This window comes from Gekko japonicus, unplaced genomic scaffold (genome assembly GCF_001447785.1).
Source record: "Gekko japonicus isolate JY-2015 unplaced genomic scaffold, Gekko_japonicus_V1.1 scaffold133, whole genome shotgun sequence".
In the NCBI taxonomy this organism is placed as follows: Eukaryota; Metazoa; Chordata; class Lepidosauria; order Squamata; family Gekkonidae; genus Gekko; species Gekko japonicus.
Window position 1 is genome coordinate 102188 of NW_015171506.1, and position 19977 is coordinate 122164.

The following is a 19977-nucleotide window of genomic DNA, read 5'->3' on the forward strand; positions in this document are numbered from 1 at the left end:
GAAAGTGAGTGTGATTAAAGGGCAATTATCTGGCCAGTTTTTAAAATTATTTCAGTGCTGTGAAGTTCTTACACTATATTATAATATGTAGATGTTTTACACACACTCAGCTCCTGTCAGGACTGTGAGATCTGGCATGAGATACTGGAATTCTTGAGTTCTCTGCTGATTTTGGTTGCCAGTTGAATGTGACTGGTCACATGTGGAGCTAGCATAGTGTGCTGTGATTAGAGTGTCTGATGAAGACTAGAGTTCAGATCGCATTCAGTCATGAAGATTTGTTAACCTTGCTGAAGCTAAGGAGCTCTGTAACAGTTTAATGCCGTAATAGACAGGTTCATGGTCTTAAGTTCTATGGAAAAGGCAAGAGATAATTTTAATAGGCAAATAGATATTTAGATACCCATTGATTAAATAGTGTGGAATATTAGTGAAAAAATGGCCTTTCACTACAAAAGAAATGCTTATTTTCTGGCCCTTGAGGAGTTACTCTCTTTATTATTTATTTATATTCCACCTTTATTATATTTACCAGTGATGTCAGGGGGTGTGGCCTTATGACACACTTCCGGTGATGTCAGGGGGTGTGGCATATGCTAATGAGTTATGCTAATGAGTTCCCCTAGCTCTTTTTCTACGAAATGACCCCTGCTGAGAAGTGAAATCCATCCACCACATGGCCATGTAATCAGCAGTCCCATGTCTGCAGCAGCCCTGTGTATGGCATTATTAATTCTGAGACTGAAAACTCCAAAATGAAAAAAAAGTTTCACACAACTACATATATACATCACCTTATACATTCCAGCGCACATGTTTTGATAGGCTTGGCTCATAGTGATCTCTCTGCTCAGAGGACGAGCTGCAAATTTCACATATAAAAATGGTTTACCATAGAGTTATTACTGCAGTTTTGTGGATATAAAGAAACATTGTAAATTAGTGTGAGCTAGCTCAGTTTATTAGCCTCCAGCTCACACATTTTTGTCTTAGATCAGGAAGGATGGCTTCAGAGCAAACTAGTTTATGCAGTAGCCAAATTGCTCGCTCACAACTTTAATGGCAGTAGCTCACAAAGTAGAATTTTTGCTCACAAAACTCCACAGCTTAGATGGAGCATTGCTCATGGCTGGAGAAAAATGCAGTACTGAGTCCTCCCCCTCTCTGTTAAATCAAATGCTCATTACAGGTCACAAGTTACCACACTAACAGACAGAAAGCACACTAAACTTTGTAGGGAAATCAATAAAAAACCACCTTTGCCTACGAAGACTTGTTCTTATGGAGTTTCAACAAACTGTAATATGGGTGTAAACAACTGAAAATAAAATCTCATTCTGCTTATCTATTAACAAGGTACAACTGAATATCGATGGTAGGTGAATCAAGGCTTTTATGGCTCACCATCTATATCACTTAGTACCAGATACTGCAGTTGTTGCTGAATGGGAAAACACATTTAGCGATTGAGGAAACCCAGACAAAACTGCTTAATTCAACATATATCAGCAAAACATTAAGATTACATTCATATTACATGCATGTAACACAAACACTACATATCTTAGTTAGCTGTGTGAAGCTGAACACAAGTAATACACAAAGATTTAATTTAGATGCTGCTACTATCACAGGGATATTCTGTTTTCACATGGCCTACTTGTTTATAAGAGCTACCACATGCCTTTGACATGGTGAGCAGGGTAGCTTGCCACCTCAGGATTATTTCAGATGAACTTTTTGAACTAGGGAAATTAGAACGATTGCATTACACTGTCAGGAAAGGATGCTTTCAGTTATGGGTCAACCATAGAGTTCTGATTCCAAACCATCTGTAAGAATGGAGAATATCTATACATCTGTGAGCATATGATTCTCCTTTCAAAGTACTGGCTTCTACAACTTTCTTTTGAAAGCTGCAATATGGGATCTCCAAGAGAGGGGAAGCACATTAGAATGGGAAAGAATTTTTTTAAAAATTACAGCACTCAATGCGGATTAGAGCTTGTGACAATAAATGCTCATCTTGCCAGACATGTTACCACCCAGAAAACAATAAGAGGTATTGTGTAGACCAGGCCTAAGTTCAGTGTTCTAACAGAAAAAGAGAGACTAGATCAGTTAAACCAGCTCTCAGGATATTTGATGTACCTATACCTTTTTTCTTTTTCTTTGTTTTTTTATTACTCCGGCCTTTCTGCTGTTCTTCCACAATTCTTTCCTCAGCCATTTGAGAGCTATCAGCACGACTCAGTGTTGACATCAACCAGGCATAGAGGAACTCAGAGAGATACCTACAACACACAGAACATTAAATTTAGGGTCAACCTTGAGATTTTAAAAATATATGAATATTGAGTTCTTTTTATGACCAACAGATAGTTTTGTAACTTACGGAGAATTTTTACAGATTTGGTGCAGTATACAAAGTTATCCAAAATATACACGCATAAGCCTGAGAATTACAAGGAATAACAGATAAATAACAGAGACTCTCTAATCCAAGATGATGCAAGTTCTTAGGGGTTCGATACATTTTCTTCCTTTTTAACTGAGTTGCAACATTTTAAACCAACGAGCATGCTTAGTCTCATCAGGCACTGAAGAAGGGAGAGGCAGCTTTTTAATTCAGGAAGTGATGTTCTTTGCGTATCTGGGGAGTCCCATATAAACACCTGCCTTGTCTTTGGATTACCAATTTTTGTTCGTTTAATCCACCATTTTACTATTGGGTATAATAGGAAGTGATGCTGCAAGTGGAGAGTACACTATTTGAATAACAACAAAATTCTGGTAAGTACTTCCTTTCAACTTCTAAGTGCTTTATCATGCTTACTTATCATGTGCAAAAAAAAATGCCGGTATATTTTGGATTTGGACCCGAAAAATATTGGTAAATGCTGAATTTCCCCAGTAAAATACTGGTAAGGTATTTGGATTGGGGCTATATTTGGTATTCCCGAATATATTCGGGTCCAATTTACACCACCCAAGGGAAAGGAGGCATGTTAGAATGGAAGATTTGTATTCACTTACTGTGAAGCTTCCTTTCTTGGTGGTCCGGGAGTGGGGCAGTCCTTACCTCTTGGGAATAGGCTCCTCCTCTGGAACAGGGTTGGTTTCCTCAGATCAATCCAGGAAGGGGAGGGGCCTGTCCCCTGGGAACATCCCAGTCATCTCGAAGCCGTGCATCCCCTAACATCACACTAAGGAAAAGAAAAACACTTCTCCCCACCATAGTGAAACTTGATTTTCGGGGCAACCAGCCTTGTAACTTTATGCCCCTCCAGCGACTGTAGACCAAGGTTGAAACCCTCTGTCGCTCTCTCACCCGATTAACTCACAATGTTTTGCTTTAGCAACTCAGAGATACTTCATAAATGTTCATCCAGTTTCTACATCTCCTCCAAAATAACCTCCGGAAGCTGCCCCCCAAAACTAGGTGGGTAGGACGGCCCCACTCCCGGACCACTGAGAAAGGAAGCTTCACGGTAAGTGAATACAAATCTTCCATTCGCTGGTGGTCCTGGGAGTGGGGCAGTCCTTACTCTTGGGACACAAAATAGCAGTGTGCTCCAGGGTGGGAAATCCAGCTTCTGGTTTATAGAGTGTGCTGCAGTACACCCCAATGAAAAGCCACCACAGCCAAGGTCAGCTTCTCTACAGCACTCTGCTCTATAGAGTGCACAGACTTCCAGGTGGCCACCGTACCTACCGTCTCCAAGGATGGGAAATGATCTGCAAGCTGCTGACATAGAAGCCCACCACAGAGAATATGCTGCAACACCTTTGGGTAGATTCAGCTCCTGCGCCTTGCATGCAACAATGATGCCACCCCTAAAACCACCTACTTAAGGTAAAAGGCAATACCAGTTGACCGAACGAAAAAATCCTAAAGGAAACAAATAGGGTATCTGAATCATGCCAATGCTTGGCCTGTCAACGTAAAAACTGACTACCTTACGGACATTGAGGCAATACCATTCCCTTTCCTTGTCATGCCTATAATTGGGACAAAGGAAGATAAGACAATGATCTCTGACTTGTGAAAGAACTGGATTAACCTTGGGAATGAAGGCTTGATCCGAGCGTAATCACCCTATCATTGTCGAAAACATGAAGTTCCCTGTCAACTGGGAGGGTCCTCAGTTCTGACACCCGCCTAGTTGACATGATGTCTGCTAAAAACAAGGTCGTGAATGTTAATTCCTTGAGACTCCATGGGTTCAAAGGTTTTCTACACAATGCTCTCAGGACCCTATGTGGGTTCCAAGTCAGAAACCTTCGCACTTGTGGCAGTTTTAACCATGTAGTAAGCCCTTAGGAATCTTTTGGATTGCAATTTAAGGGACTTCCCTACCTAGCCCCCATCACTGCTGATATGGCTGCCACCTGTCACTTTAATGTACTCACACTTAGCCCTCTATCCAAACCATCATGGAGAAAGCTAAGACGCCTCTAACTGATGCATTTAATGGTTCCTATCAAGTTCTGAACACCAAGAGTGAAGAACCCACCAGGTTTGTGGAGCTCTTCGTAGAAAACTAATATGGTGTCTGTCACCCTGTCAGAATAACTCAACCCTTCTAGCTGTTTCCGCTCAACCTCCAGGCTGTTAGGTTTAAGAGGGCTGGGCAAGGATGTTGTGCTGATCCTAGTGTCAATAAGTCCTTTCCCAGTGGTAGGCACCATGGTTCCATAGTCGACAATCTCTTCAGAGCCTGGAATCAAGCTCTTGTGGTCAAAAGGGTGCTATCAACACTAATTTCACCTTCTGTTCCAACAGCTTCTGAATCACCTTGTGAAACAAGTCAGTTGGAATGTGTACAGTCATCCCTGCAGTCAGTTGCAGTTCGGAACATCTGTTCCTGTTGCCCGCTGGTTTTCAACTCTGGGTAGGAAATGCAGAAATTGATGATTCTGGTCTGTGGTACAGAAGTCCATTCCCATCATCCTGTACCTTTTCCAGACCTGTTGAAAACCCAACTTGCAGAGCATCCATACGGACTGGTCTAATTATATACACTGAGCAAGTCCATCAACACACTATCCTGGCCTGCCAGATGGACCACCTCCAATGACTGTAGCTGGATCTCCACCCATCTGATCAGGTTGCGTGCTTCTGCGTGTAAGGTCCAAAATCTGGTTCCTTATACCGTTGTTGTCATATTGTCTCCCTGGGCTAGAACGTGATGAGAATTCCAAAAGCCCTAGCCTGGTGGCTCTGAGTTCTAAAAATTTTATACTCAGTGAGGTCTCTTCCTGTGACCAAACCCCATGTGTCATTGTCCCTTGAGAGTGGTTCTCCACCCTGGCAGACTTGCATCTGTGGTCATCACCATCCTCTTTAGATTTCAGATCGGAAATCCCCACTGGAAAACAAAAGGGTTATAACCACCACTGCAGCTGATGCTGAAACTGTTTTGGCAACTGTAGCCCTAACTGGCCACCACATCCTGGTAAGGTAAGGGAAAATGTCTGTAGAAGTCCGGCATGGAACCTTGACCATTGAAACACTTCATGGCTTGACACCACCATGCTCAGAAGCTTGGCCAGTACCATATCCTTTATATTGCATTCCCCCCCCCCCAGCCTGTCTATGGACAGAATTTGTATGTTGTGTTGTCTCTCTCAAGTGCTTATCTGCACCCCCAGATGTACCCATGATTGAGAGGCATTTAGAGTGCCCTTCTACATGTTGATCATGAAGGCATGGTCCCTCAAAAAATAAAAACATCACCACCATCTCTGATGCCTCCCTGCTCTGTTGGTAAGAAGGGGCCTTAACAAGGATGCCATCTAGAGATGGTGACAGCAACACTCCCTGAAGTCCCAGATGTGTTACAATGGCCACCATAAACTTGGTGAACCCTCTTGGGACTTCAGGCGGAAAGGCAACGTTGGTACTGAAGTGCTTCCCATCATACACAAAGCATAGGAACCTGCGGTGAGCGTCTTGAATTGGGATGTCTAAATGGTCCTCCTATAGATCGATGGATGCCAGGACATCCTTTGCTTGAACATATCTGCCAGAATGGAATTCAGAGTTTTCATCCTGAACATTCTAGTCCTGATGCAGTTGTTTAAGCCATTTCAGGTCCAAGATTTTCCTGGCATCCTTATTCTTCTTTGGCTCTGGGCATGATATCCTTTTGGAGTCACAACAGGACTGACAAGTTTGTTTGTTTGTTTTAACATTGAACACATGTTTATCTTCAATAAGATATCTGTCAAGTCCCTCTTCAAAAAGGTTTATGCCCTTGAAGGGGGTACTGCTTTAGCTTGTGCTGCAGAGTCCCCATCCCAATTCTAAGCCACATGTTCTTTCTGGCTGCTATACTGCATGCCATGGCTCTAGCTAACTGCTGCAGAATGTCCAGTGAAGTATCTGCCACAATCACTGTCGCTACGGCAACCTTCTTAAGTTTGTCTTTAAGTTCTTTTGGGACTCCATTATCAGCTGAGGCTAGTCATGATGCCCAAGAATGTGCCATCCTGGCAAACACCGAGCCTGCTGTTGACATCCTGATGGAGCAGGCTGAGACTTCGAAGTCTTTGCATAAGGCTTGCTAAAATCCCCTATTGCTGGGGTCTTGGGCAACCTATCTGCATCCACAGGTAGAACTGAGTTGGAGGTCAAGCTAGTCACAGGTTCGTCCACCATTGGCACCTTCAGTCTCTTGGTAGCCTCTGGTATCAGGGAATAAAGCTTGGAATGGTGTTCCCACTCTGCCTTCATCCTACTATAAAAGGCTGTGGGCAGTTAGAGGCTTGCCCTTGCCTGCCTCAGCATAGCAACCCTGGATTTCCTTGGTTGTCTCCCAACCAAGTGCTAACCAAGACTGACCCTGCTTAACTTCTGAGATCTGACAAACATGGCTGAGTCTGGGCCATCCAGGTCAGGGCTGGCATCCCTGCTTGTAGTACTGCCAGTTTGTATATCATCTGGCCAGATTCCACCAGATGTTCTGGGTCAAAATCATCGTTTTCCCTAAGTCTGGAAGAACTTCCAAGTACTTGGAAAGTAAACTCATGTACAGCTCTTGAGGGAATAGCCAGGACTGTACAGTTGGTACTACTCCCTCTCCTTCCTCCAACCATTCCCATTCTACCCTATCTAAGGAGGGAACTGGGGAGTCTGAGTCCTTCCTGGACTTTTTGCAGCCATCGAGGCACAGCCCACTTATGGTGACCCCTTGGGGTGTTCAAGCAGGAGATGTTCAGAGATGGTTGGCCTTGCCTGCCTCTGTGTCACACCTCTGGTGCTGTTTGGTGGTCTCCCATCCAAATACTGACCAGGGCTGACTGTGCTTATTTGATGGACTCAGGCTATCCTGAGCTATTCTGGCTGCCTCTGTTTCCTGGTTCTCCACAGAGTCTTGTGGGGACTGTGAAGCTTATGATCTGAATAGATCTGACTTGCTAAGTGTACCCCCCCCCCCCCCAAAAAAAAATCGGGTATGTAACTTCCAAGATCTGATCAAACTGGGCAAGCCTGGACCATCCGGGCCAGAGTCTCTGCCCTTGCCTGCCTCAGCGTCACGACCCTGGACTTCCTTGGTGGTCTCTCATCCAAGTACTAATCAGGGCTGACTCTGCTTAGCTTCTGAGATCTCAACAGATCAAACTAGCTTAGGCTATCCAGCTCTGGGAACAGGGAACTGGCAGGTCTGACTGGCAGCCATTTTCCAATTGTTTAACTGGGAGTGAAAGCGAAAGTAAGTCTGCCACAAGGGTCCAGAGAACTAAGATGGCCACCACCATGCCCCCCCCGCCCTTCTATGGCCTTCCCGCTCCCTGTCTGTTCCATAGGAACTTTCCCTCTGAAGGGGAAACAAGGGGGGGGGGAGGGCTCTTTAATCCACTCCAGCCTGTCCCAGGTGGGGGAGGTTGGAAGCCCTAGGAAACAATTTCCTCTTCATCCTCCCTGAATAGCTCGGGGGTTTGCTTGGGGTTTTTCCCCAGTCTACCACCCTCCCCTCCTTCGCCTCCAATCTAGGCTTTTTTGGCCCCATAAGGGCTTACCATGATTCTGGCGAGGGCTAGAGGTTCCCAGCTTGTCTGTTCCACTGCACGCCGGATCCTCTGAGACCGGGGAGTTTGCTGGGTCTACAGTGCCACCCCAGTCTCCTTGCAGACTCAGCCGCTTCCCCTGATGTGCGTTGGTTGGGGAGGCGACCTCCAGCCACAGGCTGGGCCCGGTGGGAGTCTGCGTACACAGCCTTGGCTGCTGGGGATCTCCCAGTGCCATTGGCTTCATTTGCGGTCTGCCACCGACTGCAGCTCAAAATGATGAAGAGAGAGGGTCTCTCCTTTCTCCCTCTCTTTTTCTCGTTCCTGGATAGCTGCGCTCTACAGATCACCTGTGAAACACATCCTGCTCAAGCAGCAGGGCCGGTAAGACTGGGATGTTTCCAAGGGACAGGCCCCTCCCCTTCCTGGACTGATCTGAGGAAACTGACCCTGTTCCAGAGGAGGAGCCTATTCCCAAGAGTAAGGACTGCCCCACTCCCAGGACCACTGGAGAATGCCTTCTTTCCCTCTGGTAGCCCCTACAGATTTCACTGTCAATTTCACTCACCGCCAGTCAGCTGGGAGTGAAATTGACAAGGGAAAGCCTGGCTCTCTGCCTTCCCTTCTGGAGTTGACAGATTGTAGCTGGAAAAGGGCAGGCAGGAAAACTAGGCATGTTTACAATGCCTTTCTTTCCCTCCCCAACTGGGGAGACCTGGGCAGCCAGGCAAACATGCCTTTCTTTCCCTCCCCGAGTTCGAGAAGGGAAAGAAAGGCATTTAAACATGGCCCTGCCCCCTTCCTGGGCTTTTCCGCAATAGCGGAGAGGCCTAAGGAAGGAAGGGGGCATGTTTGCCTGGCTGCCCTCGGTCTCCCCAGCCAGCCCACCAAGAAGATCAGGAAGGGAAGTAGGCATGTTTACAACGCCTGGCATTTAAACCCAACAGCTGACTGGCGGCTGAGCCGGCTGTTAGGTTTAATGAGACCTTTTTCTTATAACAAAATGAACCCCCCAAAAGCTGGATAATTACGGCTTTTTCGGGTTCAGCTATACCGGTAGCTGAATACAGAACTGTGATCTGTATTTGGCTTATGTGTTCGGGTATTTTTTCGGTTCGGCTATAGCCGAATGCACACCCCTAATGCTTACCAATATATGTAATAATATTCATGCATGCTGTACAACTCCAGTTCAAACCCACTCAGGAGATACTGTATCATGATACGAAGGTTATGATAAAGGACCCAGGTGCCCAAGCAAGCCAAATGTTGCCTTTGGGGTTCTTGTTTCAGTAGCATACTGTGAAGTGCTGCGTCCACTTTCTCTGCCTAACAAGAAAAAAAAGAGCAGAGTTAAGCTCAAGTATCACATCTGCAAATTAGCACACAACATAGACAAAGTGGATTGGATCCCACGGACTCTTCATTCTTCCATGAAGAAACTCAACACAAGATGCCGCTGCATCGGGGAAAGCTCCTTCTGCACCTACAGTAGCTTAACAGATGTGCAGATTCCAAGCCAGTAATTATACTAGTATTCACATTTTGACCCAAAGCTGGAAGCATATATGTACCATGTTCATAGTTTCTTAAAACAATGAAATTAGCTGAAGTGTTCACAGGATTATCATATGACTAAGCTATTTTAATTTAGCCTAAAGCATCATATGATATTAAGCACCCTATTTTCTATCAGGTAGATCAAGATGGGTAGCCATGTTAGTCTGTCCGTAGCAGTAGAAAAGAGTAAGAGTCCAGTAACACCTTCAAGACTAACAAAATAATTTGGCAGGGTATGAGCCTTCATGAGTCACGGCTCACTTTTTCAGATACCAGATAGGATGGACACAAACCAGTGCAATATCGAATCAACTACCAAAGGGAGCAAAACACATACGGAACATGGGGGAAAAAAACACCACCTTCAAAGAAACAGGAACCCACAAGCAAGGAAAATGAGAATGCGGAAAAGCCCCCAAAAGTGAATTAGAACCCCTTCAGCTAATCTGCTTGTGGCTCAGTTTGGAAACCAAGGCTGGGTGGGGTGTAATAAGAGAGGCATATCCTGCCCCAGGCAGAGTGGTCATGTGGCAGCTACAGAAAGAACTACATATTAGAAAGAGCTACCAGCCCCTCCCCTACAGTAACCCAGGAAACTCTTAATCGTTCATCCGAATCTCTGGAGCCTATCACAAAGGCTCCGGGGGGGGGGGGGGACAAACCCCCCCCCCCCCCCCGAATCAGCCTTTTAGTGCTCAACAGGGGCTAAGAACTTGTCCAGATCTGTCTGGTATCTGAAGAGGTGAGCAGTGCTCACAAAACCTCATATCCTGCCATATATTTTGTTAGTGTTTAAGGTGCTACTGGACTCTTGCTATTTTTTATCAGGTGTGCTGTGTCATTTTGTCAGCATTTTCAATTAAGAAGAAAAAAATAAACTATACATTCGCTAAATAATTGTCCCCATGAGTGTACTGCAAATATATACATAAAAAGCAGTTTCTCCAAATATCAGGTGGATGTTTCCAGACACACTGAGAATTCTAATCAAGTGCACAGGCTTTTAGAAAGGGCAAGGTAAGCAAAGGGAACTAATGGCCCATGGATAGGGATGAGAAGACGTGGGGAAGGAACTGGAACAGGCACGGCATGCAGCCTGACCATGAGAAGGTTCCCAGGGCTTTGCAAAGGATGCGGCTGGTACATCTTGTCTGGGAGGACAAAAGCTAGGAAGAAAAAAGGGCAAAACAGAACAGTTCTCTTGAAATCTTAATTTGTTCAGGATTCTGTCTGCCTGGTACATTACCTCATCCTGCAGAGTAGCAAATTCTTCAAGAATATGACCAAGTTTATCTCTTTGGCGAGCTCTATTATGCCCATGTATTTGAATCAAACTACAGAATGGCTGAAAAAAATTGAAAATGAAAACGTAGATTAATTTTTTGACCTTAAGTTCATTTTTGGCTCTCATAAGAACATAAGAGATGCCAATGTTGGATCAGGCCAAAGGCTCGTCCAGTCCAACACTCTGTATCACACAGTGGCCAGAAATACCAGTGCCATCAGGAGGTCCACCAGTGGGGCCAGGACATTAGAAGCCCTCCCACTGTTGGACCCCCCCCCCCAAGCACCAAGAAGACAGAGCATCACTTGCCCCAGAGCCCCTATCTATACCTTGTGGCTAATAGCCACTGATGGACCTCTGCTTCATATGCCTATGTAACTCCCTTTTGAAGCCGTCCATGTTTGTAGCCGCCACCACTTCCTGTGGCAAACTTCACTTTGATTATAGGTTATAACATCTATCTTTCAGGGAAACAGAGGTAGGTCACAAAGTGCCAGTCTTTGACATTTTTATCATCTTTGTTTCATAAGCTTTTCTCATTGCCTCTTTTCACTCCCCCCACTTTGTCTTTGATTTCAACAGTGACAACTGACAGCACTGGACAGAAATCTCATTGACATTTATACTATTTCTGATTTCATGCTATATCTGTAGTAGCAAATCTGGCTCAGAAGTAGGTGAGTTACATGTAGAAAAGTGAGTTTCCAGCTACACTTAACATGTTAAGCTATTTTCAGTCATTAATTATAAGCCTTTTTGCAACTTGCCTATGTGAAATAATGTATCCCACTAAACATGCATAGTGTCTTTTACCAGTGAATAATCCCTGTCAAAACACTTATCCTCATCTCCCTCTGAAATCTGGGATTAGAGCTAAAAGAGATATTTTGCTGTTAAGTGTCACCATAAAGAAGAATATGGTCCTTTGGTGAGGAAATACAGTTTCAATGTTGGGAAAACCTATGGACTAAAGGTATTAGATTTACTGCTAGTCAAGCATTAAGAGGAAATTGGTATAAGATGTTTTATCGATGGTATGTCACCCCAAAAGATATTGCGAACATGGACTAGAATTACAAAGGGGTTTGCTGGAAATGTAAAAAAGAAGATGGCACCTTTTATCATATGTGGAGGACCTGCATCAAGACGAAAAGATATTGGAAAAACATACATGAAAAAAATTCAAGATATTTTAAAAAATACATTCCTGATGAAACCAGAGACTATGTTACTGGGAATCCTTCCAGATAATATAGACAGAACCTCACAAGACCTACTTCGATATATGTTGATAGCTGCCAGAATAATATTTGCAATGAAATAGAAGACAGAAGACTGTCCTATAACAAAGATCTGGGGAAAAAACTAGCTGAGTATGCAACACTGGCAAAATAAACCAATTATATAAACAAAAGACCATTGAATGAATTTCAGCAGAAATGGCAAGCTCATACTATGAGAATAATTAACTTTTTTTCTTTTTTAGTTCTGGAATTATTTGAATATCACATTAAAGATTATGAAGATATTGATTATAATTTCAATATTTTATTTTGTACTCCATTAGTATTTAAATAATCAGTAAGAATAAAATTCAGATTTAGATAAATAATTAAGACAATATTTAGAGGTTTTTAATATAGAAGTCCATTCATCTGTTAAAAATGTATTCTCTTTCATCGTTAATATATTATTGCTAATTTTAGGAGCATCTTTGTTTATTCCTTAAAGAGAGAATCTAACCCAAAATTCTGTAATATTGATGCTTTATTCTTTCTATATTTGAAATACGTAATACATTTGGTAATACATCTGATTTTACTTGTCGTACATAACAATTCATAATATTTAACGAATTTGATGAATTTATATTTTCCCCCTCCCCTTCTTCCCTTCTGTATCCCACCTTATTTTTCCTTGAGAAAATAACAATAACAAAAAAATTTTTTTAAAAAGAGTATGGTCTTTTAGGGGGATGTAAATAAATCTGAACCAAGAATCCCAATACTGCAAATAGGAAAACAGAATACTCTGGGCATGTGCAGAGTGTATTTCCATCACATCATATTAATCACTCACTTCTACCTATCCATGAATGAGTTTCTAGGATAGAGGAATTGATTTGCAGGTGAATATAACTCTGGAGTCTCCCATTTTAACAGTTAAAGCATTTCATAACTATCCCCCCACTTTTCCAAGACAGTTCTGCTTTCTACCCACAATCTAATGTTCAACAACATTTATCATGAGAATATACATATGCTTTTAAAGTGAAAAAGGGCTCATTGTGTTATTAGAAGCAAGTAACTTTTCCACAGGTAGGTGATGGTATGCCACACTACAGTCATGTCAGCTTCAGAAATCCTAAAAGCATTTTTACACATTTTCTGTGCTTTAAGTTTGTACCCACACTACACAACCCTTCACTTCCCGACACGCTAACCTTTGTAAGAATGAAAAAAATGGAAGAAAGGTAGGATATAAATAATCTGAAATAAAGTGATCTCATCAATACTCACTCGAATACAATGTGTGACAAAGGAGTCAATGTAGTCCTTAGCTTGGTGGTTGTTGTACAGACAACACCTGTAAAAGGAATAAAGATAATTATTTAAAAATTTAAAAAAATCAAGAGCTTTGCATTGTTCTGAAGAAAAGAGTCTGTTTTGACATCATGGAGTTGTTCCATCAACATCTGTGGAAAAAAATACACTGAAAAATCAGTGCACAAGATTTGTTCATCTGTGTTTCTCTTTCTCATGACAACACAAACGACTAGGAGATCCCAAATGTGTAAACAGCTACTAAGTGGCATTTAATGTACAAGTACAGTACTTCTAGCATATTTACATTCTACAGTCTCCTGGCTTGTGTCTGTCTTGAAATTTTGGCATCACTTAAGCATAACTGTAGCCATGTTTAACTACTCTGGCAAGGAAGATAAATGAGTACATGAACAGAAAAAAAGCAAAGTTTTGAACCAAGTATATATTGACCTCCTTTTTGATTTACAACATCATGAACAATTTTCAGCTATCCCAATCTGGTAAGAGCTGTGTTCGAACAGAAGGAACAGCATGTATTACATTTATTGTCAATATGTGTTCAGAGGTCTATTAAATTTTTAAAAAGACTATAATACTCACTTTGGTGAAAGGACTGGAGGACTGACAAAAGATCTCAGGGCATCTTTCACCATATCTTGCATGAGATGAGTACCGAACACTTTTTTGTTATCCACAAGGAAAGTGGTCTGCAAGAAATAGTTGTTTTGTTACTGCAATCTAGTTTATAAGCACATGTCAAACAATTTCCAATATGTATTTTCAACTTGCCTGTAACAGCGATCTTGAAAGAACACAAGGTGACTGTTCACTAAATTCGCAGAAGAAATCCTATTATATAAACAGAAAGAAGAAAGCTAAGGTTAACACTACGCATAAGGAAGCAGACACATTAAACAGAATCTGACTATATAAGAACCTTAATCTAGTTATATCAATATTCTATAATAACCCCATGCCTATGAGTCAATCACTCTGCCTTTTCTCAGTGAGCCAATTTGCTGGTGTGAGGAGCAGTGGTACTTTCAGAAAGTTAAGAGTAGATAAGAGACAGTTTGGAGAACAAACAGTCTTTCACTGTAGGAATTGTATAAGAGAATATCACTGTTCCTTCTTGCTTTAGACAAGCCATCAATATAATTGGTACTCATTTCACCAAGCCACCACCCTTCTCAAACAATTTACATGCTTAGCAAACAATACAGCTCATGCTATTGGGGGGGGGGGGGAGAGCAAACACTGCCAGGCTTTAAAGCCCTGATAGCAAAGGTCAGCTATGCTTGTGGGTACACAGAAATGAGCAACATCCAGCACTGTTTAGAAACACAACTAAATAAAAGGTGAAAGATATGGGGAAAACCCACAATGCACTAGACAACACACAAAAGCAAGCAACAAATTCTGATAAACAGTCAATGGACCTCTCTAGGCTGCAGTTTTGTAACATCCCTATGTGGTAATGCTTGCTGCACAGAAACAGGTTATAAAGGAAAGCAACAGAAGTGGCAACTGGAAAGCGCAAGATGTAGGAGCTAAGAATTCAGATTAAGGTAGCAGACAGAAGTTATAATATAAAGAGACACTAAGAAGCAGCAGCAGGTGCCAATGTAAACCAAGTGGGGGTAAATCCAGCTAGAAAAGGAAGCTGGAACTGGGAAACACCCACCAAGTTACAGCCGACCTTAAATAACCATGTTTCATAAGCATTCCCCACATCTGGTAGGCATGTCACTAGTAAATTAATTTAAGGCCATTATCAAAAAAGGAACTAAACAACAATTATTGAAGTTTTTTTAAAACCACCTGAGAATATATATCACATCTGGGTTTTACTGGCGTTTGCTCTATGCAATCATGAAGTTAAAAATAATCACAGAATTTTATATACTTCAGCTCAGCACAAGACTTATTGCTTTAGTAAGAGTAATTTGGTTTATACCCATCTCTAGGCTATATGGGGTTGTATTTCTGATGTCAAGATTTCCATAAAAACAAAAAAAATGGGAGAGGTCATTTTACTTTGTTTGGTGTATATATAGGTACATGAAAGGACTGTTTCTTTACATAATTTCTGTTCATGTCTGTCCTTTGATACAGATGCTGTATAATAATCAGCAACTGCAAGATAATATTACATTTTGAGAGAAATTCAGCTTTTAAAATTTGGTTAGTACCAATATAGTTTCCCTAGAATAATTTCGACGACCACAGAAGAAGAGTCTGAAGTCTGATCCATATATTATCTCTGTGAAGTGGGATTCACTTCCAGGTGGTAAACAGGAACCATTGCAATTGGGCATGTGGGTAATTACTACTTATACCAACATAGCAGCTCCCTGGACCTAGCACAGACCACATGGGAACGGGCCATATCAGCCAGCCCTATCAAGTAATGCTTCTTAGATGTTTCCAGGAAAGTGTGGCATAAGACACTGAAGAACTGACTCACTGGAATGATGATGCATAAATGGTACATTATTTCTATTTGTTTCTGAAATAAGCATGAAGTAGAAGAGAAACAAGGGAAAAAAACTATGAAAACTAATGTTCAGAAATATTCATGTGCACAATAATGGCCGTTCTCATAACATGCCCACATACTCATGTATAAAAACAAGTAACAAGTGCTGACACTTACCAGAATGCAGTGCAAATTAGTTAAATTGACAACTTCACAAACAGTTTTTATTCGGTCTATAAGCTTTGAAAAATAGTTGACCATTTCTTCCCTTTTAATAATTTTTGCATAGCGAGGAAAAGTTGGAGGAAGTAATCTCTGATTAACAAGAGGCTCAAACCCCATCATAATAGGATGATCTAAAAAAAAAAGGTCAAAAAACTCTTTAGTAACCCTCACTGAAAGCCAAATCACAAGCTAATTATTTCACCAAGAGGGGAAAGAAGGCTTCAATGAATTAACTTCATTAACCTAAAAAGCAAGGGAAGGCATGTGATTTCTTATTTTCAATTAAATCATTTAAATGTTAGAAAATAAAATAGTGCTACAATTCAAGTGCTTGGGTGGACTATGAAACAGGACAAGGAAGCAGAAATGGGATACTAGGCAAAGTCCCAAATCTTTCAGCCTGTCTTCTTGTAAAGGAAACCTTTTATGCACATAGTAGAAAAGCAGGCAAAGTTATCAAAAGCAGCTAAAATTATCTGTGCAAAAAATTTAGATATAGTGCGTGTGTAAATATTTCTATATTTAAAAAGTAATGTTTAATATTAAAGAAACCGTAAAGTTATACGTTAAGTGCAGGTGATTTTACTTCTGTGATGTAACTAAAGATACAAAACTCCAAGGGAGCAGTTTTGGCCTTGAAGCTCTCACTAAGTTTCTCTCATTAGAACCAGTGTAGTGTATTGGCTACAGCAGTGGAACAGAATCTGAGAGACCCAAGCTCAAATCCCTGCTCTGCCATGGAAACTTGCTGGGCAAACTTGAGCAAGTCACAGAGCCTGGCCTACCTCACATGGTTGTTGTGAGGATAAAATGAAGTGAGGATAATTATGTAAGCTACTTTGGGTCTTTACCGGGGAGAAAGGTGAGATATAAATGAAATAAATAAATATTTAAATATTTATATGGGGAGAAAATATTACAAATGTATCACTTTGGACTGGTCAAGCTTCGCATTAGTCAGTGGACAGCAAAAGAACCAGCAATCGCTGGATGAAAAAATGTTAAAGCTAAAAACAACAACAACAACAACACCAGCAGAGGAAGAGCTGTCTGAAGCGTGTAATTTGGAAAAGGAATGGAGAGACAGAGATGGAGGAAAAAGAGTCTAAGAGGGTCAAGTGAGGAAGAGGTGGTCTTTATGTCTTTATTCCAAGCACCTTCAATGAGCAGTTCCGACCAGAGAGTCTAGCTTCATATGTATACCTGTGTCTTCAGATATAAAATAAACAAAGGAAGAGTAACTTGAAGGAAGTCTTTAGAGCAACACAAGCAAAGCTCTGTGGGTGCTTATTTGGGGGGTGGAGGATAGAGAAAAGGAAATTGTTTCCTTTAGTATTATTATAATGAAGGGAAGTGGCAGTCCCTATGATAGTTTTTCTCCTCAATATAATCAAGTAGGCAACCAGCTGTACCTCCATAACGATATCTTTGAAAATATGTTGTATATATCTGAAGTAGAAACAGGGATTAATGTTTTTAAAGAGCTGCCTAAAATTTCCAATTTTTGGTTGGAATTTTTTAAAAAGAAAATCTTTGATTCCTACCCCAACCTCCACATCTCTAGGTCTGATAGCAATGTGCCTCTGTTCTAGGAAAAACACATAAAGAGTCAAGCAGAGGTAATGACATGGAGTGGCTGAAACAGCAAAAGAAGTTAGAAGATATGAACACAAACAATGTAGGATAAGGTGGACAACAACTGGGTAATAGGTGCTGGGCCTAGTCAGGTTAGGAAATAATTGTGGTGACTGAGGAGATACTACAGAAGCCAGTATAAAGGCAACACACATTACCCTTCTCAGTAAGTTATGAAACAAACTAAAGTTAAATACAGAAAACAGGTGGTGTTGGTGGGTAATCTGCAGGCAATTGTTATGCTACACTAGGCGAGAGATTCTGTTGGAACATCTTCTGTCAAAATATCCAGATTCTGTTGGCATCCTGAAAAATGTCTTATATCCTGACAGTTACTAGGGAAACCTTATGAGTGGCACCGGCTCTGCCCCTTTTTATAATCATGATACTAAAATGTGATTTGTGTTTCATGTGAGGATGCCTTTGAAAAGAATCAAAAGTTCCAGAAGCTACAGAACGACATCACTTGCCTCTTGGGTGTTGGAGATGAGAATATTTTCTGACTCATTCTGAAGAAACTGCATGGACCGTTTATGTTTCAGGAGGCCCAACTCAAAGTGTTTCATTGTCTGGCACCAACATACCTTCAAGACTCTCTTATATAAGTCCCTATACTCTTTAAGATCTTCTGACTAAGCACTGCTCACTTAAATCATCAGACACTACAAACAGGACCTTTACTCCAATTTTCCTGAGAATATAGAATGATCTCTCTACTGAGATCTGAGTTAGTGACTACTTCTGACTGAATCTTTTGAAAGGACTTCATGTGCCATTTATTGAGGGTGATCTTAGAAGGTGTGATAGGACACTGCCCAAATTTTGTCAAATGTTGTCTATAATAGTTTTATTGCACATTGATTTATGTTTAATTATCAGACTATATTGAGCCTAGGAAAGGAAGTATTGTAGCTAAATACAGCAAATATATAATCATATCATGTGCTGATTTTTGGGAAGCAAGCACCAATAAATTCAACACTTATAAGTGAGACTGCATTAGTTAAATCCAGGTGGGTAGCTGTGTTGGTCTGAAGTAGTAGAACAAAGTTTGAGTCCAGTGGCACCTTTAAGACCAATGAAGGTTTATTTAAGGTGTAAGCTTTCTTGTGCATGCACACTTCCCCAGAAACCGTGTGCATGCACATGAAAGCTCATATCTTGAATAAAACGTTGTTGGTTTTAAAGGTGCTACCAGACTCAAACTTTGTTCTACGTATTATATAGACACCAATCAACAAAACCTTTCCTGCCTAGAATAACTTTTGCAACAGCAATGAATCCAAGACAAAATATATCACACTGGATAGATCAGAGCCAGCATTGTGGTATGGATGGACTTGGATCTGGCTGGGAGACCCAGGTATGAATAACAATTCTGCTATGAAAGGCTGCTGGGTGTCCATGAGCCAGTCGCACACCCTCAGCCTAACCTATCCCACAGGGTTATTGTGAAGATAAAATGGAAGAGAGGAGAATAATGTAAGCCTCACTGGGTCCTCACTGGGGAGAAAGGTGGACTACTAAGGTAAATAAACAAATACACAAAATTATTGCCCACAGAGTGATACAGGAATTTTTATTGCAAAAAAAGGGGGAGAAGAGAACTCTGAAGATAATTTCTTACCCCCTTTTGTTGTGTCATTCTGAGCCTCAATGCCATGATGTAATGAGTTGTGGATAGCAGACAGTAAGTCAGCTGCTTGAGTCATCAGTTTCTGAGCTTCTGCAACTGCACTGGTCTGTTAGAAAGCAATTTTAAAAACAGTGGTATTTTACCAAGTAGTGCCTATTAATTTAACAAATATTCACAAATGAACTTGTAGCATTCTTTGCATTAACATCAACATATTTAATTCTGAACCTGTCTCCAGAGCACAGATCAAAATATCCACAATAGGACGAGGAACTAATGGAGGATTTTCTACACACCTAACAGAAGCCCCTAACTAACTGAAGCATGGAAGCCTCAGCAATGTTGTCTGGTGTTGTCAAGCAACTTTCAAAATGGCCCCCCTCCCGTCATGACATACTCTCACAAGCTTGCAGTCAGTGAAGATCTCATGAGAATATGTTGTGAGATCTTTTTGGCCATGTTGGTGGTTGCCTGACAACACTGGGTAACACTGGTCAGGTTTCCATGCTTCAGTTAGTGACAGAGGAAGGAGAGAACTAAAAAAAGGTAGGGGAGGGAAGGTAACCTGAAAATGGGAGGAATAGAAAAGGGATGGAGG

General features: G+C 41.5%; 1 protein-coding gene across 3 annotated transcripts in view; it reads right to left on the reverse strand.

Annotated features, from left to right (window-relative positions):
* NAA35 (N(alpha)-acetyltransferase 35, NatC auxiliary subunit) overlaps positions 1-19977 on the reverse strand; it is a 48242-nt gene that overhangs the window by 9233 nt on the left and 19032 nt on the right. For all 3 annotated transcript variants that reach the window (XM_015419281.1, XM_015419283.1, XM_015419282.1), the window contains exons 11-19: positions 19371-19485; positions 16061-16239; positions 14194-14253; positions 14005-14111; positions 13378-13444; positions 10820-10918; positions 9164-9342; positions 2158-2294; positions 795-862 (exon numbers count right to left, since the gene is read on the reverse strand). In XM_015419281.1, coding sequence (XP_015274767.1) covers positions 795-862; positions 2158-2294; positions 9164-9342; positions 10820-10918; positions 13378-13444; positions 14005-14111; positions 14194-14253; positions 16061-16239; positions 19371-19485 — 1011 coding nt within the window. The remainder of the gene's footprint in view (positions 1-794; positions 863-2157; positions 2295-9163; positions 9343-10819; positions 10919-13377; positions 13445-14004; positions 14112-14193; positions 14254-16060; positions 16240-19370; positions 19486-19977) is intronic.